The 24,951-nt window shown below is 48.7% G+C and overlaps 1 protein-coding gene across 2 annotated transcripts in view; it reads right to left on the bottom strand.

The window, feature by feature from the left end:
* LOC115258735 (class A basic helix-loop-helix protein 15) overlaps positions 1-18,563 on the bottom strand; it is a 75,176-nt gene extending 56,613 nt beyond the window's left edge. Inside the window, exon 1 of one of the 2 annotated variants that reach the window (XM_062847489.1) lies at positions 17,748-18,563. In XM_062847489.1, coding sequence (XP_062703473.1) covers positions 17,748-17,969 — 222 coding nt within the window. In that variant the 5' untranslated portion in view covers positions 17,970-18,563. The remainder of the gene's footprint in view (positions 1-17,747) is intronic. The other variant, XM_062847490.1, reaches the window with a different exon arrangement.
* Positions 18,564-24,951: the final 6,388 nt, after the last annotated feature.

Here is a 24,951-nt window from a genome sequence, read left to right as displayed (position 1 = left end):
AACCCTAATGTAATTTTCATCAAAATTGCCGAACAAAATGCCAAAGGAAATCCTATAATAACTATCAAAGGAGTTCCAAAAGATTCCAATGAAGTTTTCGAAAATAAAAAAAATGAAAATTTCAGGAAGACTTTATAAAGATGTTTTGAAGGATCTCCCAAAGAATATGCCGCAGGAATTTCGGAATAGATTCCCAAAAGATTTGAATTTGAGGCTTGAGGAATTCCGAAGGAATTACCGAACGACTTTCCAAATACAAAGCTAGAGAAATTCCTATAGTATTTGCTGAAGGACTTCTCAAAGTATTTAGGGAATTTATGAAGGAACTTTTAAAGAAATTGCCGGAGGAATTTCCAAAGCTACATGTTTCTGAAGTAATTGTCGAAGAAGTTGTAATAGAATTGAGGGTCCATTATGAGTAGCAGTTTACCTATATCCAATACCCGGGTCCGTTAGAGCTATGGGTTCAGAAGAGAGTCAGTGTCAGCCACTCTCGAGGGAAGAGCAAGTGAGGGAAAAGGAATTGCAGAAGAAAAAAAAATAACCCCACGAATTTCCAAAAGCAGCACTGGAGAATGCACAGAGAAACTGTCTAAAAAATCGTATGAATTGCAGAAGGAATTCCAAAAGAGCTTTGTGAATCTCATCTGCAAGGAGTTTTCAAAGGAATTGCCGAAAGATTCCTTGAAGAATTGCTGGCGGAATTCCTAAAAGCATTGATGAAGAAACTCCCAAAAACATTACATAGGAATTTGAAGAGGCATTGTTGAATTTATTACTTAAATATTAAAAAAAATGTCAAAAGAATTTCCAAGAAAATTACAAAAGCGATTGCCGAAAAAAAAAATATTTGAGAAATTCACATAATAGTTGGTGAACAACTTTCGAAAGGTTCGTCAATGAAAATAAAATTCGCAACAGGAGCGGATTACCAAAGATGTTGATAGTTGCCGAATAGCTGGACGGGATGATCGGCTACACGAGCGGATGGACTACCATCAGCAAGGACCTGAAAAGGGTCTTCTGAAGCTCCGCAAATCGTTGGCTCTGGCCAAGAAGGAGTATGCCCCCCTGGTCTCTGATCGGAATATGCGGCTGATGCGAGCAGGGAGGAGTGGTCCACAGAAATGGACAGCTTCCTCTTTGCTGGCAACGCGATGATGCAGCACGAAACCATGCAGCTCGCCGGAGCCGTAGCGGAAAGGCCAAGCCGTCCTACTGCTCGAGCTGTATGGTCGAAACCTGCCGAGGAGACGCGGCCCAAGAAGCATCCGGCAGGATCCCGCAAAAAACCGAAGAGGAAGAAAGGGACAGCCAGTGCGAGCAACTAAGCTCCCAAGACGGTTGCGAAACGCGCAAGGGGCAGGGACACCAAGGGCGGATGGAGGGATCGGACCAAGGGAAGGAGAACCCTTGGATTACAGTTGAAAAGAAGAAGAAGTTGAGAAAAGTGAAACCAGCCCGCAAGCGCGAACGGAGCGACGCTCTGGTCTTCAAAACTGAGGCGGATACATACGCCGAGGTGTTGAGGGCCATGCGAGACGGAAATCGTCTCTCACAGCTGGGCGCGGATGTAAAAAGCATACGGCGCACCAGGATTGGAGAGATGATGTTAGTGCTGAAGAAGGATGCGGTCAAGAAAGGCACCACCTACAAAGCACTAGCTCAAGAGGAACTGGGCGAAAAAGTGCAGGTGAGAGCCCTAACGGCGGAGGCGACCATCATCCAGTGTAAAAACCTGGACGAGATCACCGACGCAAAGGAGCTCACAGACGCACTTAAGCAGCAGCACATGGGGCAGCAGGGACTAAAGTCCTGGGGCCTGACGCACCCCCCCCCCGCTTGCGAGTCAGCCGCGTAGTCGCCGGCTAAGAATAGGACTACTAACCCCAATTCAAGGTGTCAAGCGACCCGTGCTGAGGAATGAGTGATCGAGGGGGTGAAAAAGATGCTCGATCTTTAACGGAGCCTGTGGGGTACCTGGGCACCCCCCACAGTAAGCTGTCCCTTACCGCGTTAATGCAGGGCTCTGGCGTGGTGGACATTCTTTCCCGTGCTACTCGTGGGATTTAATCATGAAGTCAAATAAAAATCAGAATCTAAGTGGAAATAGTGGTGGGATCAACCCCTTCGCAAGAAGCGGGTTGATGAGATCTCCGACAAGGAGAAGTGAGGAGATAGGCGCTGGGAGTTGCGTACGCAGCTCAAGCGTGGGTGCTCCAGTCCACTTCCCGGCAAGCCAGCCGGTGGAGGTTATGGACGGAGCGTGGTTGTTGAGGGCCGTCAACCGAGGATCCAAAGGACGGTCCGCAATAGAGGTGGCTGAGCAGCAGCTTGGCAAAATCATCGACTTTGCGTCCACTAAGTCGAACATAAGCAAGGACCTGAAAACGGCCTTGCTTCGACTTAGGGCGTCGATCGACGATGCCAAGCAGGAGCACGCGGCACTCGCGTTGCTGACTGCTGCAGCAGCGGAGCCTGCAAATGAGAAAGTGCCGAAGTTTACCCAAACGGAGGCCTTCTCCTTCGCAGGAAGTCCGAATAAGGCGGAAGCGACTGCTCGCGACAAACGGGGCAAGCAATCGCAGAAGCGGGCGAGGCAACCGTCAGACGAGGAGCTGTCTGGCGGTGCCCGCAAGGCCAGGCGAATCATTACCCCGAAAGTCGGTAATAATGCCGGAAGGTCGGACCCCAGCCAGGGTTCCCGGAAAGCTGGGAAGGGTGGGCCTGAAAAGGCTGGCCCGTCCCGGAACGATGGGAACAAGGGGTTGCGACCGCTAGTGGGCCCTCAACAGCCACAGAGTAGGGCGATCCAAGGGGAGGACCCCCCTTGGACGAAGGTAGAGCGGAAGAGGAAGAAGAAGGCGAATCCGCAGGTAGTAGCGCAGGACGCCAAGCCAAGGCGTAGGAGGGCAGGTGCCAAGCGCGAGAAAGGCGACGCTATCGTCATCAAGACGGAACAGTCCAAGTACTCGGACGTCTTGAAGATGATGCGAAGCGAAGCCAAGCTTGAGGGTCTTGGAGCCGACGTACGCAGTATTAGACGTACTCGTACGTGATCCTGGAGCTGAAGCGCCAGAAGGAGCACAAGGGCGCCGCCTATAAGAGGCTGGCAGAAGAGGTCCTTGGTGAGGGTGTGCAGGTGAGGGCTCTGACACATGAGGCGACTCTGAAGGTCAAGGACATCGATGAGATCACCGAAGTGGAAGAGCTCGTCACGGCACTGCGGCAACAGTGCGATGTGCAGGTGGCCGCCGCAGCCGTTAAGCTACGGAAAGGGCCAGCAGGGACACAGATAGCTTTGGTTCAGCTACCTGTGGCGGACGTCAAAAAGTCCGTTAAAGTAGGGAGCATAAAGGTGGGTTGGTGTGTATGTCACCTGACATTCCACGAGCCACCAGAGGTTTGCTTCAGGTGTCTGGAACCAGGACACAAGTCGTGGGACTGCAAAGGCCCCGACAGGCGCAAACTGTGCAGGCGATGCGGCGCTGAAGGTCATAAGGCCCAAAGCTGCACGAGTCCGCCCATCTGCATGATCTGTACCGGGAAATCCTCGAACAACAGACATCCGATGGGTGGCCCAAGGTGCCCGGCCTTCAAGAAAGCCGCAGTGAACAACATATCACAGTGCAGGTAACGCAGCTGAACCTGAACCACTGTGATGCGGCTCAGCAACTGCTTTGTCAGGCAGTTTCTGAGTGGGAGACGGATATCGCCATCATATCGGACCCATACCGAGTACCCGCCGGCAACGGCAACTGGGTCGCGGATGGGACCAGAAAAATGGCGGCGATATGGACGACGGGTAAATACCCCGTTCGCCAAAGTAAACGGGGTCTTCTTCTGTAGCTGTTATGCGCCTCCGCGGTGGCCGATCGAGCAGTTCACGCAAATGCTGGACCGCTTAACGACCGTGCTAACAGGGCGAAGGCCGGTGGTAATAGCAGGCGACTTTAATGCCTGGGCCGTGGCATGGGGAAGCCGTTTCACGAACCAGCGGGGTCAGATCCTGCTAGAAACACTGGCCATCTTAGATGTCGACTTGGCTAATGTCGGTACCAAGAGTACCTTTAGTCGAAACGGAGCGGAGTCAATTATTGACGTGACCTTTTGTAGTCCTGGCCTAACAAGTAGTTCGAACTGGAGAGTAGATGATGGCTACACTCACAGCGACCACCTGGCGGTTCGCTACAGTATCGACTACAATAACAGCAGACAGCGGATAGAAGAAGAGGCGGCTAGGCCAAGGCCAAGCCCTCGCAGGTGGAAGACATCATACTTCGACGAAGGGGTATTTAGGGAGGCGCTCCGCCGTGAGCGAAACTTAATCGGTTTAGACGGCGACGAGCTGGTAGCGGTGCTCTCACGTGCGTGTGATGCGACCATGCCTAGGCGAGTCCACCCTAGAAATGGGAGGCCACCGGCTTACTGGTGGACCGACGCGATTGCGGACCTGCGCCGCGCCTGCCTACGGGCTAGGCGGCGGATGCAGCGAGCACGATCAGAGGAAGAGCGAAACGAACGGCGGGTGGTGTTCGCCGCTGCAAAAGCCGCGCTTAAGACCGAGATAAGAGCAAGCAAAAAGGCCTGCTTTGAGGGTCTCTGTCAGAGTGCCAATACGAACCCGTGGGGTGACGCCTACAGGATCGTTATGGCCAAGACGAGAGGTGTGATGGCTCCTACAGAGCAATCTCCAGAGATGTTGGAGGGGATCATCGGAGGACTTTTTCCGCGTCATGATCCTAGTCCTTGGCCTCCTTTCGTAGGACAGCCGGGGGCTGGGGCTGGCGATGAGGAGAGGGTCACCGATGTGGAACTTGCGGGGATAGCTAAGTCCCTTAGCGTAGGTAAGGCCCCAGGTCCGGACGGAGTTCCGAACCTAGCCTTAAAAGTAGCTATTGCAGAGGCTCCCGAGATGTTCAGGTCTGCTATGCAGAAATGCCTGGACGAGGGAGTTTTCCCAGAAGCTTGGAAGAGGCAGAGCCTGGTACTATTGCCAAAGGTGGGGAAACCACCCGGAGACCCGTCGGCATATAGACCAATATGCTTGATTGACACGGCGGGGAAGGTGCTCGAAAAGATCATCCTCAATAGAATGTTGCGGTTCACCGAGGGCGAAAATGGTCTTTCGAGTAACCAGTACGGCTTCCGGAAGGGGAGGTCCACCGTAGACGCTATCTTGTCGGTTACAAAAACCGCCGAGAAAGCACTCGAGCCTAAGAGGAGGGGAATTCGCTTTTGCGCGGTAGTGACTCTGGATGTAAGGAATGCGTTTAATAGCGCCAGCTGGTCTGCTATTGCCGATGCGCTCTTGCGTCTGGGGATACCGGAGTACCTGTACAAGATTCTCGGAAGTTACTTTCAGAATCGTGTACTAGTCCACGACACGGAGGTGGGTCGGAAGTGCTTTTACATAACCTCAGGAGTCCCGCAAGGTTCCATCCTGGGTCCGGTGTTATGGAATGTCATGTACGACGAGGTGTTGAGGTTAGAGTATCCAGTGGGAGTGGTGATTGTCGGATTTGCCGACGACATTACGCTCGAAGTCTACGGTGAAACGATCGAGGAGGTAAAGTTGACTACCAACCACTCGATCAAGGTTGTGGAGGCGTGGATGCGGTCCAGAAAACTGGAGCTGGCTCACCACAAGACAGAGGTGACGGTTGTTAACAACCTGAAGTCAGAGCAGCAGACGGAGATCAGTGTAGGAGACTGTACTATCCTGTCAAAGCGCTCCGTCAAACACTTGGGCGTGATGATCGACGATAAGCTTACCTTCGGTAGCCACGTCGATTATGCCTGTAAAAGAGCCTCCACAGCTATTGCGGCACTGTCCCGGATGATGTCCAATAGCTCTGCGGTGTACGCCAGTAAGCGCAAGCTTCTGGCTAGTGTTGCTACATCCATACTTAGGTATGGCGGCCCGGCGTGGGGCACCGCGCTAAGTACTAAATGCTACCGACGGAAGCTGGAAAGTACTTACAGGCTTATGTGCCTGAGGGTTGCGAGCGCGTACCGTACCGTGTCACACGACGCTCTCTGCGTCATTACTGGTATGGTGCCCATCAGCATTCTTATCAGTGAGGACATGGAGTGCTTCGAAATGCGCGGCACAAGAGGCATACGCAGGACTGTCAGGATGGCCTCTATGGTCAAATGGCAGCGCGCGTGGGACAGTTCCACCAAAGGAAGGTGGACCTATAGGTTGATACCGAGGGTAGATAGTTGGATTAATAGGCGCCATGGGGAAGTCACATTCCACCTGACACAGGTCCTTACAGGTCATGGTTGCTTCCGACAGTATCTACACCGTTTCGGGCATGCGGATTCTCCCGAATGCCCAGTGTGCAATGGTTTAGAGGAAACGGCGGAACACGTTTTGTTCGTGTGCCCGCGTTTTCGCACAATGCGTGACCGCATGCTTGCCACATGCGGGGAGGACACAACTCCGGACAACTTGGTCCAGAGGATGTGTAGGGATGAGTTTGGCTGGAACGCCGTTTCAACGGCTATTACCCACATCGTCTGGGAGCTACAGAGGAGGTGGCGCGTGGACTCGGAGAATGGCTAGTCCAGATGCAGTACAAGAGGTGGTCCAGGGGTTCGGAGTCGGCTTCGTAGGTCATACCGATGCCCTGCGGTCGAGATCGACCCTTACAACGATTAAGTGGCCGCGGAGAGGAAGTCCCGGTAGTGGTGCTGTCGTGGCGTCGGTCTACTGGGTTGGATCCGAGCCCGCGGTTGGAAAGGGGTCCCCGGCAAGGGTCGGGGTAGGTGAGATCCTGCTGTCTGCAACCTACGGGTGCATCTGATAGGGCCTGAAGGGTAGTGATACCCTTCCTTACGGGCAGGTCAGATCGGGTTGCACGTGGGCATCAGTTCTTGATGTCCGCTCAGCAGTAGGGCGCGGGCGGGGTTGACCCTGCCCGCCTTCCGAGGACAAAGGGAGTGGCGAGGACCACTCGGGAAACTGGCTAAGCGCCAGCATGCTACCGTGATGGACTCTCCAAAGCGAGTCATCGATGTTCGTTGCTGCAGGCTACGCAGCTAACCTTGTGGGTGCGATGTGCACTAGACCCTCTCTGAAGCAATACCTTCTTGGTGGTTCCGGAGAGACGTAGGGTTTGGCGACCATAGGAATGGTTTAGTGGGTACGAGGAGAGAGTAGTCCTGGATTTTACTTTTGTTGTAGAAGACGGCCTGTCAGACCTACACTACCCTAACCTTCTGCTAGGGTGTCTGTTGAGCAGATTATCCCCCTATGGTTTAGAAGGAAAAAAAAAGACGCACTTAAGCAGCAGTGCGGGGTAGGTGCACCAGGTGCATCGATCCACCTGGGAAAGGGTCCAGCAGGCACGCAGATAACAAGGTGAACAAGGTGACTGCAGTCGGCAAGATCAATGTAGGATCGCCAGTGCGTCCGCTCAGCATGAACGCGCCGCCAGTGGCGTGTTTCAATTTCAAGTGCTTAGAGCAAAGACACAAGTCGTGGGCGTGCAATGGTCCCAACAAGAGCAAACTCTGCAGGAAGTGCAGAGTGGAAGGTCACATCGCCAAGGAGTGTAACTCGGCACCAAACGGCACGGTGAGCAAAAGCCTTATGACGGGCGGACCTATGTAAATGTCCAGGCACGCGAGGAGGTCGAACCAACCGACGATAATGCAGATTACACAGCTAAACCTGAAACACTGTGAAGTTGCACAACAGTTGCTGTGGCAGCCAGTCTTGGAGTCAAGTACAGACACCGCCCTCGGCGTCGGTGGGAGCTTAAGATGGCGTTTCTTAGGCGAAGCATGTTCTAACATCAGTGAGGACTCACCACCTTTGGCATCGCAAGGTGACCGAGCATCATGTGCGCTGCACACGAACTGTTCAAGCGGAGTTTGCCTAGGCGTGGCGGGGGTTCAGCAGTGGGCTCTGCTGGGCCTCTTCAGAAATACCACACATCCGGAAGCATCAACTCTGTTCAAGCGAACCGGCACCGCTTCCAAAGTGCCATAGCCTAGTCAGGGGTGCCTCGGGCACATCAGGAGCGATGTCAGTAAGCTCCTGATTACGATATACTGGCGCGCGACGTTACTGGTCAATGAGATGGTACACTCTAAGAGGACCGCGGAGTAGAGGAGTGCTGGTGGTGACGGCATTCTATCCTCTTAGTAGGGCCGGGTGACACTGACCTGAAACGACGGATGGGCTAATGTCGGAGCCGCCTTCCGTCCCATAAAACCTTGGCAAGGCCTTAGAGTACGTTCCCGAACTGTATCCAGCTTAGGAAACTAACTGGGTGGAGGTAGGTTCAGTTGAAGTATCCTGATTTGCGCTGATCCTGGCTCTGAGCTCAGGTCCCATAAGGGCCTGTGCCAACCCGTGGGTGGCCTCCCTGCTTGCATAGATAACCACCGGGATCCTTGGGCGACTACTTCAGTGGCAGTGAGGGATAGCGGCTCTAAGGGGGACCCTTACAGTAGAGATGGAAACGTATTTAATTAGGGAATCTGAGAACGTGGAGGGTGAGGTGATCAACCCGTTCGCGAAAAGCGGACTGGTCAGATCACCAACGCAGGCGTCGAGGGTAGAATCCCCGCAAGTGTCGGAGTACGGCACTCCGAGGGTCGGGTCGGCAATAGAGGACACGCAGATGAGTGGAGCAGAGCTCACGCGTGCGCTGACTCGCAATAGGGATGGACTTCCGAAGCTGCTGGTGGTCTCCGAACAGCTCGACGAGCTGATCGGATACACCAGTGGGCGGAACAACATCAGCAAAGACCTTAAAAAAGGTCTGCTGAGGCTCCGCGATTCGGTCGCCCAGGCCCGGAGAGAGTACGATCTCCTGTTTGATCGTAGTGCGGGTAGAGAGAAGAGGTCCACGCAAACGGACCGCTCCTCCACAGAGAGTGTGTGCAAGGTGCAGCCAGGTGGGGCTGCAGAGAGTGGAAAAATCTCGGCCCAAACCAAACGGCCGAGATCGATGGATGTGGAGCGGCCGGTGAATGGCAAACGCCCGCGTAGTGCGAGTAACGCCAAGCCGGGCGCGAAACGGGCTCGGGGCAAAGAGCCGAAACCCCGAGGCGAGACTGCTAAGAGCGGTAGCAGTGACCAACCGGTCCAAGGGAAGGTGAACCCTTGGATCACGGTTGGCAAGAGAGGGCGCGTAGAAAAAGAGAAGGTTTTGAGCAAAACCAAGGCGAAGCCGGCGCGTAAGCGTACGAAAGGCGACGCACTGGTGCTCAAAGCAGAGGGCAATAGCTACGCAGATGTGCTGCGGGCTATGCGGAGCGAGGATCGTCTCTCGGGACTAGGTGCGGATGTTAAAAGCATCCGGCGCACTAGGACTGGAGAGATGATGCTAGAGCTGAAGAAGAATGCCGTTAACAAGGGCTCTTCCTACACGGCTCTAGCACAAGAGGTGCTTGGTGAAAAAGTGCGGGTGAGGGCTCTGACGCCGGAGATGACCATCCAGTGCAAGAACTTGGATGAGATCACCACCGCGGAGGAGCTCTCTGCTGTTCTTAAACAGCAGTGTAATGTGGACGCGCCATGCGCATCGATCCGCATGAGGCGAGGCCCAGCAGGTACGCAGATCGCGACGATCAAGCTTCCAGTCGGGGAACCGAAGAAAGCGACTGCTAAGGGCATGGTTGAAGTCGGATGGTCGGAGTGCCCGCTCAGTGTATGTGAGCCGCCGGAAGTGTGCTTCAGGTGTTTCGGACGAGGCCACAAGTCGGGGGCATGCAAAGGCCCGGATAGGAGCAAGCTCTGCAGAAGATGCGGAGTAGAAGGCCACTTCGTCAGGGAGTGTAAATCGGCGCCAAAGTGTCTGATTTGCACGACGAACAAGGGCCATGTGACGGGTGGGCCTAAGTGCCCAAGCATAAGTGGACGTAACGGTCGAAAATGACGCAAGTCACACAGTTGAACCTGAATCACTGTGAAGCCGCGCAGCAGCTGTTGTGGCAATCCGCCTCGGAGTCGAATATAGACATCGCGCTTCTTTCGGACCCATATCGCATCCCCCCCAATAACGGGAACTGGGTTGCGGATAAGGCCAAGAAAGCGGCGATCTGTACGACCGGTCGGTACCCGGTCCAGGAGATAATCTCCACGACGTGCGAGGGCTTCGCGATCGCGAAGATCGGCGGAGTCTACTACTGCAGCTGCTATGCCCCACCTAGGTGGCCGATAGGTCAGTTCTCGTCCATGCTAGATTCACTGTCAAGCGCTCTAGCTGGACTGAGCCCCTTGGTCATCGGTGGGGACTTTAACGCGTGGGCGGTCGAGTGGGGCAGTCGCTCTACGAACGAGAGAGGTTGGGCTCTACTCGAAGCTATGGCGGGATTGAACGTTGAGATCGCGAATGTCGGCAGTGTAAGCACTTTTAGCAGAAACGGTGCGGAGTCCATCATTGATGTGACCTTCTGGAGCCCAGGGCTTAACCCTAGCTCAGACTGGAGAGTTGATAACGGGTACACGCATAGTGATCACCTGGCGATTCGATACAGTATCGAACAGGGCGGTAGACGGCAGCAGTCGAGGATAAGAGACACTCACCGAGGATGGCTAACCTCGAGTTTCGATAAGCCGGCATTTGTGGAGCGGATGCTCATGGAGCAGAATACAGACTACTTGTCTAGCGACGGTCTAGTTGGTACCTTGAGACGAGCGTGTGATGCGGCAATGCCGAGACGATCCATACCCAGGAATGGACGAAGACCGGTGTACTGGTGGTATCAAGAAATCGCGGAGCTCCGTGCATCTTGCCATAGGGCAAGGAGAAGGATGCAGAGAGCCCGGACCGATGAGTCGAGAGCGGAGCGAGAGGTGGCATACAGGGCGGCAAAGTTGGCACTGAACAAAGAGATCAAGGCGCGTAAGCGGGCGTGCTTCAACGATCTCTGTCAGACGGCCAACACAACCCCCTGGGGAGATGCATACCGCGTAGTCATGTGCAAAACGAAAGGCACATCTGCACCACCGGAACGCTCTCCCGCGATGCTGCAGAGGATTGTGGAAACGTTGTTCCCGCACCACGAGGTGAGACCATGGGCACCCACACCACAAGACCATCCTGGTCCGAGTGAGGTTCCCCCAGTGACGAATGAGGAGTTAGCCGCAATTGCGAAATCACTTAAGCTGAACAAGGCCCCGGGCCCGGATGGCATTCCGACGGTGGCTATTAAAGCGGCCATCGAGGCTAGCCTTGACATGGTCAGATCGGCTATGCAGAGATGCTTGGATAGAGGCGAGTTTCCGGAGAGGTGGAAAAGGCAAAAATTGGTTCTACTGCCCAAGCACGGGAAGCCACCAGGCGACCCGTCGGCTTATAGACCAATTTGCCTCCTAGACACGGCCGGGAAACTCCTAGAGTGGATCATTCTGTCAAGGTTATTGGTTATACCGAGAGGTCGGACAACGCGGGGCTATCAGACAGCCAGTACGGGTTTCGCAAAGGTAGATCGACAGTAGATGGCATTAGGTCGGTGACTGGATTGGCCGAAATTGCGCTGCAGAAAAAGAGGAGAGGCATACGGTACTGCGCGATCGTAACGCTAGACGTTAGAAACGCCTTCAATAGTGTAAGCTGGGCCGCCATAGAGAGCGCCATATCTCGCTTAGGTGTCCCGGCTGGACTAAGGCGTATTCTGGGTAGTTACTTCCAGAACAGGGTGCTGATTTACGACACCGAGGAAGGCCAAAAACAGTACAATGTCACTGCAGGTGTACCGCAAGGATCCATCTTGGGTCCGGTACTGTGGAACGCGGCATATGATGGAGTACTGAGGCTAGCACTACCACCGGGAGTAAAGTTGGTTGGCTTCGCCGACGACATTACCCTGGTGGTATACGGTGAGTCGCTCGAAGAGGTGGAATTGACGGCAGCGCATGCGATTGACATAGTGGAGGGCTGGATGAGGTCGAGGCAACTGACACTCGCACACCACAAGACAGAGGTGGTGGTGGTGAACAACCGCCTGTCTGCACAGCAGGCAGTGGTCACCACGGGCGGGTGCTCGATCGAGTCCTGTCGCTCACTGAAGCTTCTTGGAGTCATGGTCGACGACAAGTTGAGCTTCAGTAGTCATGTCGAGTATGCTTGTAAGAGGGCGAGTGTAGCGGTTATGGCATTGTCTAGGATGATGTCAAACAGTTCGGCAGTTGTCTCGAGTAAGCGGAAGCTGCTCGCGTCAGTCGCGGTGTCCATACTACGGTATGGCGCCGCCGCATGGTCGAACGCGCTCAAGCTGCAGAGGAATGTTGACCGACTAGAGAGTGTACATAGGCTGATGTGCCTCAGGGTGGCCAGTGCATACCGGACTGTCTCGAAAGACGCGGTATGCGTGCTAGCGGGCATGATGCCGATAGCACTGGTGTTGGCCGAGGATGTTGAGTGCTACGATGAAAGAGGTACGAGAGGTGCGCGACGAAACGCCAGAACTTCGTCTATGGTGAAATGGCAAAGAGTCTGGGACTCTTCAACAAAGGGTAGGTGGACACACAGGCTCATACCGAGCGTGTCCCGGTGGACGTGTAGACCCCATGGCGAAGTGAACTTTCACCTGACACAATTCCTGTCGGGCCATGGGTGCTTTAGGTGGTACCTGCACAGGTTCGGGCATGCAAACTCACCCTCATGCCCGGAGTGTGCAAACAGGGCGGAGACGGCGGAACATGTACTCTTCGAGTGCCCGCGTTTTGCGGAGCAGAGGTCGAGCATGTTAGAGGTATGCGGCAGGGATACTACTCCCGATAACATTATTGAGAGGATGTGTACGGGGGTGGACGAGTGGAATGCCGTGTCGAACACGGTATCCACAATCGTGCTCCACCTCCAAAGGAAATGGCGGGCCGACCAACAGTTAGTCGAGTTGGCCCCCTAGAGATATGCCGAGTGTGATGGCTGACAGATGAGCGAGAGTGCGAAAGCACAGTCCCCCCCCTCCTCTACGAAGTAATCCCTAACGGGCGTGCCGCGGAGCAAGGTCAGGTAGTGCAGAATGTGGTTTTCCTACGGTGTTGCTAACCAACAGGTTTCCTCATTCTATAAAAAAAAAAAAAAAAAAAAAGACACCGCCCTACTATCGGACCCATACCGCATCCCTCCCGATAACGGGAACTGGGGTAGCGGATAAGGCCAACCTAGCGGCGATCTGTACAACCGGTCGTTTTCCAGTCCAGGAAATAATTTCCACGTCGCACGAGGGTTTCGCAACAGCGAAAATCAACGGAGCGTACTGCCTTGTTATGCCCCTTCCAGATGGCAGATGGCTCCAGCGAATGCCAGCTCTCGTGTATGCTGAATTTGCTAACAAGCGCACTAGTGGGATTGAATCCCGTGGTCATCGGTGGAGACTTCATTGCCTGGGCGGTTGAGTGGGGTAGCCGCTTGACTAACGTGAGCGGCTGGGCTATGGCCAGTTTGAATGTGGACGTCACGAACGTAGGCGACAAAAAAACCTGCAGTAGGAACGGTGCAGAGTCCATCTTTGATGTAAGTTTCTGAAGCCCGGGTCTAAACCCTAGCTCAGATTGGAGGGTCGACGATGGATATATGCACAGTGACCATCTGGCGATTCAATATAGAGTGGAACACGGAGGAAGACGGCAACAGCCCAAGGTCATTGACCGTCATCGGGGATAGCTGACCTCGCGATTCGATAAGCCGGCATTTGTGAAGCGATTGCTTATGAACACGGACGATCTGTCCAGCGATGATCTAGTCGAAACCCTTAGCCGTGGATGTGACGATGCAATGCAATGCAATATTCGATCTAAAGTTCTGCGGAGTTCAAAGTAAGCACGATTTCCTGCCACAATGCGCCTCTGAATTTCCCTGCTGGTGTCGTTGTCGGCGGTCACCAGTTAGCCCAAGTACACGAATTCTTCAACCGCCTCGATTTTGTCACCGTCGATATGAATTCGGGGTGGCGGGCGCGGAGATTCATCCCTGGAGCTCTTTGCCATCATGTGCTTTGTCTTCGACACATTAATGACTAATCCGATTCGCCTGGCTTCACTCTTTAGTCGAATGTAATAATATAAAAATCATCAGCGAATCCAAGCAGCTGAACGGACTTTGTGAAAATCGTCCCACTCGTGCTTATCCCCGCTCTCCTTATTACACATTCTAACGCAATGTTGAACAGTAAACACGAAAGACCATCACCTTGCCGTAACCCTCTGCGAGATTCGAAGGGACTCGAGAGTGTCCCTGATACTCGAACTACGCACATCACTCGATCCATCGTCGCCTTGATCAATCGTATCAGTTTATCCGGGAGTCCGTATTCGTCCATAATCTGCCATAGCTGATCTCGATCGATTGTATCATACGCCGATTTGAAATCGATGAACAAGTGATGTGTGGGCATGTTGTATTCGCGGCATTTCTGCAACACCTGGCGGATGGCGATCATCCGTTGTAGCGCGTTCACCCATAAATCTAGCCTAATATTGCCCCACGAACTCTCTTACAATCGGTGATAGACGGCGGCATAAAACTTGAGAGAGTATCTTGTAGGCAGCGCTCAGTACCCGAGCAAAGTTTCATAACAACCGGATAACATACTGTGTTATCTGATATCAAAAATAATTAACTAAATATGTTCTCATTGTGGCTGAATAAGCAGGCAACATAACAAACATGATAACAACCAAGTATACCCGTGATACCAATATAATATCTCATAATGTTATCATCAAAGGCACCCTGATAACAACTTCTGTAAATCTATCAATTTTATCCAATTGAAAACTTATTTTGTTATCAGAAAGATATTTGCAACGGTTATTGATAACTAACTTCCGTTGTTGTTGTCGACGATGATGCCCCCAGTTTGACAGGTAATGATAACATGAACTACCAAGTTGATAACACAAAATTGTAAAATTTGTTCTGGAGCGAACACTAGTTATCAGTTTGTTACTGCTCAGTTATTGTACTTTGCTCGGGTAGTGTGATCGCGCGGTAGTTCCCGCAATCCAACTTGTCGCTCTTTTTGTAGATTGGACGATACCTTCCATCCATCCCTCTGGTAATACTTCTCTCTCTCTCTCTTCTTGGCGTAACGTCCTCATTGGGACAAAGCCTGCTTCTCAACTTAGTGTTCTATGAGTACTTCCACAGTTATTAACTGAGAGCTTCCTCTGTCAATGACCATTTTGCATGCGTATATCGTGTGGCAGGCACGAAGATACTCTATGCCCAAGGAAGTCAAGGAAATTTCCTTTACGAAAAGATCCTGGACCGACCGGGAATCAAACCCGTCACCCTCAGCATGGTCATGCTGAATACCCGTGCGTTTACCACCTCGGCTATATGGGCCCTTCTTCCTCCCAAATCTTGGTTATGACCCAGTGTAGTGCTCTCACCAGTACTTCTCCACCGTATTTTAGAAGCTCGCTTGGTAGTTGATCTGCTCCAGCGGCTTTGTTGTTTTTCAAACCGGTCAACCTCCTCCTCAATCTCTTGGAGGTCAGGGGCCGGAAGTTTTTCGTCCTGTGCACATACTCCTAGATCTGTTACCACGCCAAATTCAGTACTTGCAACGTCGCCATTGAGGTGTTCATCGTAATGCTGCCGCCACCTCTCGATCACCTCACGCTCGCTCGTGAGAATATTCCCGTGATTATCTCGGCACATGTCGGCTTGTGGTACAAAGCCTCTGCGCAAGCGGTTCAGCTTCTCGTAGAACTTTCGTGTGTCCTTTGCGCGGTACAGCTCTTCCATCGCTTCGCGATCTCGTTGTTCCTGCTGGCGCTTCTTCATCCGGAAGACTGAGTTCTGCATGTTCCGCGCCTGTCTGTAACGTGCTTCATTCGCTCCCGTACGGTGTTGCAGCATTCTCGCCCATGCTGCATTCTTCTCGTTTTTTCAACTGTTCACAATCGCCTTCGTACCTGTCATTTCTGTGATTCGGAGTCGCGAAGCCTAGTGCTGTAGCCGAGGTACTACCTATGGCGGATCGGATGTCCCTCCAGCCATCTTCAAGTGTAGCTGCGCCAAGTTGCTCTTCCGTTGGTAGGGCTACTGCTAACTACTGCCCGTAGTCTTGAGCCACTTCTACGTTACGCAGCTGCTCGATGTTGAGCCGCGGCGCGGCGTTCGACTTCGACGCGTGGTGATAACTGTCGAAAGTTTTGAGCGTATGCATACAGCGACTAAGTAGTGATCCGAATCTATATTCGCACTGTGGTATGTGCGGACATTGGTTATATCCGAAAAGAATTTACGGTCGATTAGAACGAGGCCGATTTGGTTTTCTGTTTGATGGTCGGGTGATCTCCAGGTGGCTTTGTGGATATCTTTGCGGGGGAAGAAGGTGCTTCGGACTACCATACCACGGGAGGCTGCAAAGTTTACGCATCGCTGGCCGTTATCATTCGATACGGCGTACAGGCTGTTTCGCCCGATTACCGGTCTGTACATTTCCTCCCTTCCTACCTGCGCGTTCATGTCGCCGACAACGATTTTCACGTCACGCGGCTAGCAACCATCGTATGTTTACTCCAACAGCGTGTAGAATGCTTCTTACTCCTTATCAGGTCTGCCTTCGTGTGGGCAGTGAACGTTGATGATGCTGTAGCTGAAGAAACGGCCCTTAACTCTTAAACATGCACATTCTTGCGTTGATCGGCTGCCACCCGATCACACGTTGTCGCATCTTGCCCAACACTATAAATCCTATGTCAAATTCTTGATTTTGCTTTGGCTGACCAAGCCATGTGTACTATAAATCCTGTTCCCAGTTCATTGGTGGTGCCACAGCTTTGGTAGAAGGTAGCCGCTCGATACCCGCTTTTTCACACTTTCTGTCCAATTCAACAAAGTTCCTGCAATGCCACGATGTCGAAGTTGCGGGGATGTAGTTCGTCGTAAATTATCCTGTCACATCCTGCGAAACCTAGTGACTTGTAATTCCATGTTCCAAGTTTCCAATCGTATGTAGTCCGTATTTCGTCGCGTGGGTCTTTGCCGATTGTATCGAGTCGTATTTTCTCCTATGTTATTCGCAATGGGGATTTTTACGGGTGGCTTATTGGACCTACGCCAACACTCCTGTTTCGGCGGAGGGCCATCGTGCCAGTTCTGTTTAACGTCCCAACCAACACTGGGACGACCACGCTGATGGGGCTACCATCTTGGATCTAGCTGGGCGTGGTGCAGCATTTCTTATTCAGCCGCTGGATGCCAGAACAGCCGCTGTTTGAGCCGCATCTCCTTGGCGATCAAACGCTCGAATCGTACCTCCTCAATCTAGCAGAAGTCAGAAGAACAACAGTGCCCAGGCTGCACTACCAGCTAAGCACACAACTCTTAGCTGGCGGTCTTTGTCATCGCTTGACCCGTGGAAGCATGAGGTAGGAACTTGTGAGGATCAGAGCTATATTGGACGCTCTCCTTATTGACTCATCGTTTTGCAGCCCAATGTAAAACATAGTTTTATGCTATTACTCAAAAACTGTTTCAAAAAATAAGAATACGATACCGAGCTCTTGGTTAGGCATGCATAGTATTGGTCGTTAATAAATTCCGTTTTATTTAGTAAACTAGTACGAGATGAACCAGCCGAGGGCTGGAAATCTCGATAATAAAGAAAAATAATAATAATAATAATAAAAGTAAACTAGTGTAATGTTACCATGAATGTCTTGTAGAGCAAATAATTAAATTCAACATACAATAAATTAATGAATTTGTATAAATACCATAATGACTATTAAAATTTAGGCATATATAAGAGAAACTTACCGTTTGTAGTCGTCTAGCAGTTCGTTTCGGTCTGGAAGTGGGCCGCACGTTACCGGTCAAGTACTCATCGGGAAGCTGTAGCAGATCGTCGGAGCGGTGCCCATTCTGTCCGTTGGATCCGTTGCTGTTGATTTCGAAGAATCCGCTCGTGTCAGATGATTCGGCAATTTCGGCTGCCGCTATTTGCAGGATGTTCCTATCGTCTGCCAGGTCCGATCTCATTTTGATGATTGTCTTTTTTTTGTGTCTGTGGCTGGCTAGTCTAACGCCTTAGTAATTCGCAAATGTCTACCCCGCTCACTGCTTCCCGGGTGTGGGTTTGCGCGGTTCTCGGTTAATCACTTTAGGTCACTGGTTACCACTTTTCACTCTGAACCGAACTCAATTTTCTCGCCACCGTCGCCGTTGTCGTGTTTTCCATGTTCTGGGCGGAGGGATTCTTACGCCCGGGTCAGGTTGGGATTCTACCCACTCACTCGTTCGTCCGCCTGCCAGTCCGTCGGCGCTGGTTACGGCTTTACTCAGAAATTATTCTCGGCTGGATGTCTGAAAAAAAAGGGCAAAGAAAGCCAAAGGAGAGATAAACGGAATGAGTATTACGCTCGCCCTGGGAGATTATAAAACACTTCCGCGCCAATTTTCCCTGCAATCTATTTTTATTTCAAGATTAATTTGCAGACCACACCAGCCAGCAGCGGGACTTGGTTGGGTGTCTGAGAACCTGGTTGGTTGGATAGATAAACTGTGTGAGGAAAAAAAGTGTATCCCGAGACGTGATTATGCCACCACTGCTGGCCACAGCAGTTAAATGCCGTTCCTGTGAACTGGAGGTTATTCTTATCCGGTTTCTTTAGCCAGCTTGAGTTTCGTATAGTACCACCAACGTTGTGGAGCTTTTGCCCAGGGACAGGCTTCTGGGTCAGGGTGCAGATTAGTTCTGAACTTCCAGACTTACGGCTCTTGTTTTTATGTTACTTTGTGATGATTCAAACTGTTTATAATAACGAAATTTTTTATGCAATTGAATAATGTGAGCTAGAGAAAACAATATTCAAATAAACCCACATTTGTATTGATATATTGTATTGGACTTTCTTTTTTTGCTGGGCCTTTGTTTTTCCATTAACAGGAATCGATACAATTATGATTTCTCCACAGAAACAGACTCCTGGTTAAACCATACTATTTTTTATTAAATTATGAACTACCTCCAGTAGACCCATAGTTCTATATTGTCCAGCTGCTCCCCAAGCTATCGCAGGATCTTTAATTACATCAAAAATTCATCACCATTGACCAAGCCACCACAACCCAGAAACGTTCAACACGTTGTTGGTACCTATCGATAAGCAACAAGCTTGGCAGACGAGAAATCACCGAAGCGGAAAGCAAACCCCGGTTCCGCTTCCTTCCCCAGTCTTATTAAGGCATTCTGGGCGCATTGTGTCAACTCAACAAACGACGACAACGACGACGACGTAAGGCCGCCGCACGCGTGGCAGACCAAAAGCAAAAACGACAATCCAGCCTTCGTCGACAACAACGCAACGCAACGTGTAGCATAGCAGCACAATACGCCAACGGTGGTGGCGGGCAAACAATTTGATGAAAATAAATTGAATCATATCCCGCTGAGATTATATTCTTCTAATTTAGATCGCCGCTGCTGATGGCGTTGAGTTGGCTTGTTGTTACTTGCTACATACGCACGAGACCGGGGACATTTTCAATGCGGCGAGCCCTGCTGGAATGGTTTCTTGGTAGATTGAGAGATGTGGGCACGAGGAAGAAAATCAGTACCCTGGAAGTGGTTGCGAGCTCACGAACTGTATTCGAACTTAAAACTTGGTTGGATCTAAAAGAAGACACTACACCGTCTTCAGCCAGAGGCTGCACAGACTGAACATTACATACACGAGACAACGGACAACACACATAACACCCAGTGGCCCAATGGAGAATTTTCCGTTTGACGAAAAGTTTTCCCCGACTGGAGCGGGAATCGAACCCGCAATCCGAGGCTTACGAGACGCCTAGACGACTGACGCCGCTAACCGCACTGCCACGAAGCCCACTTTATTCATCAAGCTTCTTCTTCTTCTTCTTCTTCTTCTTCTTCTTCTTCTTCTTCTTCTTCTTCTTCTTCTTCTTCTTCTTATCGTTCCACTCCAAGTGGAACAATGCCTGCTTTTCAACTTTTTATCTATATTCATGTGTACATTAACTTAAACTAATTCTACATTTTACTCAGCTTACAGTTCTATAAGCACAGCTACAGTTATATTGTGTGGCAGTGTGAATAACGTGATTGACCAACTTTTTCGGATTTATTGAAAGAAGAAACGGGGACAACCGTACCAACTGAGAATTATTATTTCCTATGCCTTACCTGTTTTTGAACACCTTTTTAACTTAATAATATCTGCAAGTAAATTCCCTACCAATTGGAAACGTATCAAAGCCATTCCAATCTACAAAAAACCCAATGTTAAATTTATTTCGAATTTGCGGCCAATAAGTTTACTGTCTACGGTTTCTAAAGTGTTTGAGGTCAAATCCTGCAATATGTTAATAGAATGAATTTTATTCATCTTATCCAGTCAGGCTTCAAAGGTCAACATAGTACTGAAACTGCTTTGTTGAAAGTACATGACGACATCGCACATTCAGTTGACAGAAATGGCGTAACAATTCTATTATTAATAGACTTCCCTAAAGCTTTCGACCGTGTGGTATACAGTAAATTGATCAACAAATTGATTTCTCTGTACAATTTTTCAAATCCTGCTGCAAACTGATAAGAAATTTTTTAGAAAATCGTACTCAAGCTGTGTCCTGTAACGATGAGCTGTCTGCTTTCACATCACCCTGTGTAGTTCCACAGGGATCGGTCATGGGACCAGTACTTTTTTCCTTTTTATAAACGATTTACCAAGTGTTCTAGAATTTTGTTCGGTACATCTTTTTGCTGATGATGTCCAAAGGCCTACTTTCCCTCACCAAACTAACAGTGCTGTAATGGTTCATTACAGCACTGATTTGCGTTGCATAATGAACCATTACAGCACTGTTTTCAGTTTTGATGAACTTCTTGATGCTTTTTGGACGCAGTTTTGAACAATTGTGATAACTGCACAGTATAACCTGCTATAATCAGATTTTCTTAAACATTGCTATGATCATCAGTGTGCAGTTCGTTGAAAAAGTTTTGCTAAAAACTATCCTCAAGCGGTAATTTATGAACTTGCAAAAAACGTTGTACGCAACTCGGTGCAGAACTCGATTTTTACAGCACTCATCGTAATTATCCAACTCGGCAAGCCTCGTTGGATAAATGTACAACTCGTGCTGTAAAAATCGTCATTATGCACCTTGTTGCGTAAACTACTATTACTAAATCTATGTGAAGTCGTGGAGCAAATTTCTGTGAATCTTCACAGAGATCTGACTAAAGAGTATTCACTAATCTTTATTCATATGGCCTTAAAGAAAATTAACTTCCCATCAATTCAGAAAAAAAAAACAAAGGCGGTGCTTATTTCTAAGCGCAAAGTTCCTCCTCAACCACCTCTAATTTTAATTTATGGTGAAGTAGTGGAACTTGTTGATAATGCTAAAAATTTAGGACTTCTTTTCAAAAATAATTTAAAATGGAATGCCCATATAAATAGCAATGCTCCAAAGTTTATGGGTCTTTGAAAAGATTGAGTTTGATAACTAAGCATTATGACTCTGGAACTAAGTTAAAACTTTTTAAATCTTTGATTTTACCTCACTTTATATATGATGATTTTATCTACTCTAATGCAATGGCCGGATCAGTTGATAAGCTCAGGGTTGCTTTAAATGCTTGTGTCCGTTATGTGTAATCTTTCGCGCTATGCTCACGTTTCACACTTACAAAAAAACTTAATAGGTTGTTCCTTCGTAAATTTTTACAAATACATATCATGCGTTTCTCTGTTTAGAATAATCAAATGCACACTCCTTTAAGATTGACGTCTTTTCTCTTGGGATGGGACACATATATTTAATCTCGTGCCCGGGCATTAAAGTCTAGGCTTAAAAGCCATTAGGGTAAATCGCCAATTATTGCACGGCTAAAAATTCGCCAATTGTTGCACACCCCATAAGAGTAACATGGAGTGTGCAACAATAGGCGAGTTTTTAGCCGTGCAACAATTGGAAAATTACCCTACTTGCTCTCTGGAACGAGACTATAGAAAAAAAACACAGGTGTCTAGGCCGTTTTATATTGTTTTATTTTTATGCAAGGGCTTGAACGGGTTAAGAAAAGCATGAAAGCAACTCACCAGATTGATGATCTATCTTTGCATCCATGGTAGGTCCATGGATGATACATTATTTATTTGAAATTTCTAAACGAAAAACAAAACATAGCATCTGTTATGTTTGAACCAGTCTAACCGATAATTCTTTTCATGAGATCTACCATCCGGAATTGAGAGAACATGAGAGTAAAGTACACTATCGAAGACTCACAATAAACTCTTCGGTCAGAAGTGTTTAGACTGTAAACCACAACACGTCATTTCTACGTCCCTCCGAAAACCTTCTAAGTTTTTACCCGACATAACAACATCATGAAGAACAAAGGACACCTACGCGACATTATCAATCTGCGTCCTATCAGCATACTCCCTGCTTTGTCGATGGCTTTTGAAAAGCTACTAAAACAACAAATGACCTGTTTTATCGATGCAAATAATCTGCTGTCTGGCTTTCGTAGAGGGAAGAGTATCAAAACCGCTGTTCTGAAAGTATACGACGACCATGGGAACATTGTCGACAAAAATGGCTCTGGTATACTGTTACTGCTGGATTTTTCCAAAGCTTTTGATACTATCCGGCATGGAAAACTACAGTGGTAGACATTCGTTTAGCCGAGGCATATTTTTTCGCAACTATAATAATTTTAAGTTCTTTTTAATGGGATGAAACAAAATATTTTTTATTTTATGGCCGTAAAATACAAGAAAAATAGAAAATTTGCCTAGACATTCGTTTAGCCTAATTGTACATTTTTTGGAATTCAATAATAAAAACTACCAAATTTCGAATAATATCCAACACAATCATTTTGTATGGTGACCTGCATTATAGATCGACTTGTAAATCATGAATTTGATCGTTTTCAGAAGTGTTGCCATATTAATTTTACATGCATCTCATATAAGTAAGTTATAACATTGAAAATGTTTTCAAGTTGAGATTTGTTGTATTTTCATCGGAAGTGTTTTAAAAGATTCCAATAAAAGTATCACGACGAGTGCAGCTTAAAAATCTAAGAAAAACAAAGTTTTTAACAGAAAAATCATTTTTTACTACTATTACGTCTTTTTATAGATCCCAATATCTGCTAGACTGTATTCTGGCTGAAATAACATACATTGGATGCCTCACATTTTGAGAAATGGCACCCATAGTATTCAAATTTCTAGCATAAGCCAATGTTTTGACCATGTCATGCATTTTTGTATGAGCATCTGCTTTAAAATAAACAGGGTTCAAAAATTCCTACTCTTCTTGCAGTTCTTTCGCTTGGCGGTCTTCTAATTCATATAGTATTGCTAGTATCATACAGTTAAGCTTACATTAGAGTGTTTACAGAAAGCATTTTCCTGAAATAAATCAATGTATTATCGTTTCTACTTATCGGGACAAATTTGTGTAATATTTCTTTGAATTTCACAAATAAATAAACTTTTAAGATCAATTATCTTGCTAACACGTCATAAACTAAATGTCTTGGGGTATATCCTTGAAAAACACTCACGAAATTACAAAAATTCTATTGAAAACCAAATTTTCATTCACCTCGGCTAAACGAATGTCTAGGCAAAAAATGACCTGTGAAGAGTTTTTACCCTCGTTTTTGTTTCAGTGTATATATCAGTGTGATGTATCACCTTTTCATAAACATTACTAGAGATACTGTCACTGACCAGGGATGGGAACACTCACTTGCAAAGAGTTACATTCACTTGCTATTTTCTCAGCTCAGAAGCGTGCAATCAAGAAACGATGTATGAACGACTTTTGCATTGTGGTTTTGTCTAAAACTTTGCCGAATAGAGTAGGGGTCGCACACGCATACCAAAGTCGTGACAGAGTTGTAAAAGAGACTCTCCACGAGGTGAGTGTAATTTACATTCACCTCGTGGAGAGTTGCCTTCGCAGCTCCCGCACGACTTCGGTATGCGTGTGGGACCCCTACTCTATTCGGCAAAGTTTTAGACAAAACCACAATGCAAAAGTCATCCATACATCGTTCCTCGATTGCACGCTTCTGAGCTGAGAAAATAGCAAGTGAGTGTAACGCTTTGCAAGTGAGTGTTCCCATCCTTGTCACTGACATAAAAAAGTTTTATCATAAAATCATTTGTATGAGTTTCCTGACACTTTTTTGAAAACTTTTGGGCCTCGGCTAAACGAATGTCTGTCACTGTATTTTGGACAAATTGGAATCGCAGTTTGGGTTCTCACTAGCGTAGTGAGTCTTATGGAGTCATACTTGTCTGGTAAGAGGCACACGGTCTTCTGCGGCGAACGTCACTCTATTAGCGCTGTAGTTTCATTTGATGTGCCACAAGTATCAGTTCTTGGTCCTCTACTTTTCAGTTGTCATATAAATGACCTACCAACAACGGTTCTGCAGTACTGTTCTATCCAAGTTTACGCTGATGATGTCGAACTTTACGAACTAACTCATGAGGATGGTGAATGCAGACCTCGAACGTGTTGCTGATTTCTCGCGACGCAACAATCTTCAAGTAAATCCTGCCAAGTGCAAGGCACTATTCATTACTTGCCGACGTCGAAACGCTGAAGGTTGAAGGAATAACTTCATTCGCCCCAAGAATCGTGATGAATGGTCAGAACATCGATTGGTTAGAAAACGCTAGCAACCTAGGTCACTTTTTTCCAAAGTGATTTACAGTGAGACAGACTGATTGACCAACAGTGTGGAAAGATACCTATACGCCAGTCTTCGAACGTTATACTGCTGTACCTCTGCCGCCCCACCTGATACCAAGTTGAAGCTATTCAAGTCTTTAATTTTATCGCATTTTATGTTCGGCGACATTTTACATGTACATTCCAGTGGAAGCTCTTTTAATAGGCTCCGTATGACGCTCCTAGGACTGAGCGAAGTCCGTTGGCCGAACTTTGAAGAACACAG

This window comes from Aedes albopictus, chromosome 2 (genome assembly GCF_035046485.1).
Source record: "Aedes albopictus strain Foshan chromosome 2, AalbF5, whole genome shotgun sequence".
Classification (NCBI taxonomy): Eukaryota; Metazoa; Arthropoda; class Insecta; order Diptera; family Culicidae; genus Aedes; species Aedes albopictus.
Note: the sequence above shows the minus strand (reverse complement) of the source record. Positions and strands in the feature narration are given on the sequence as shown.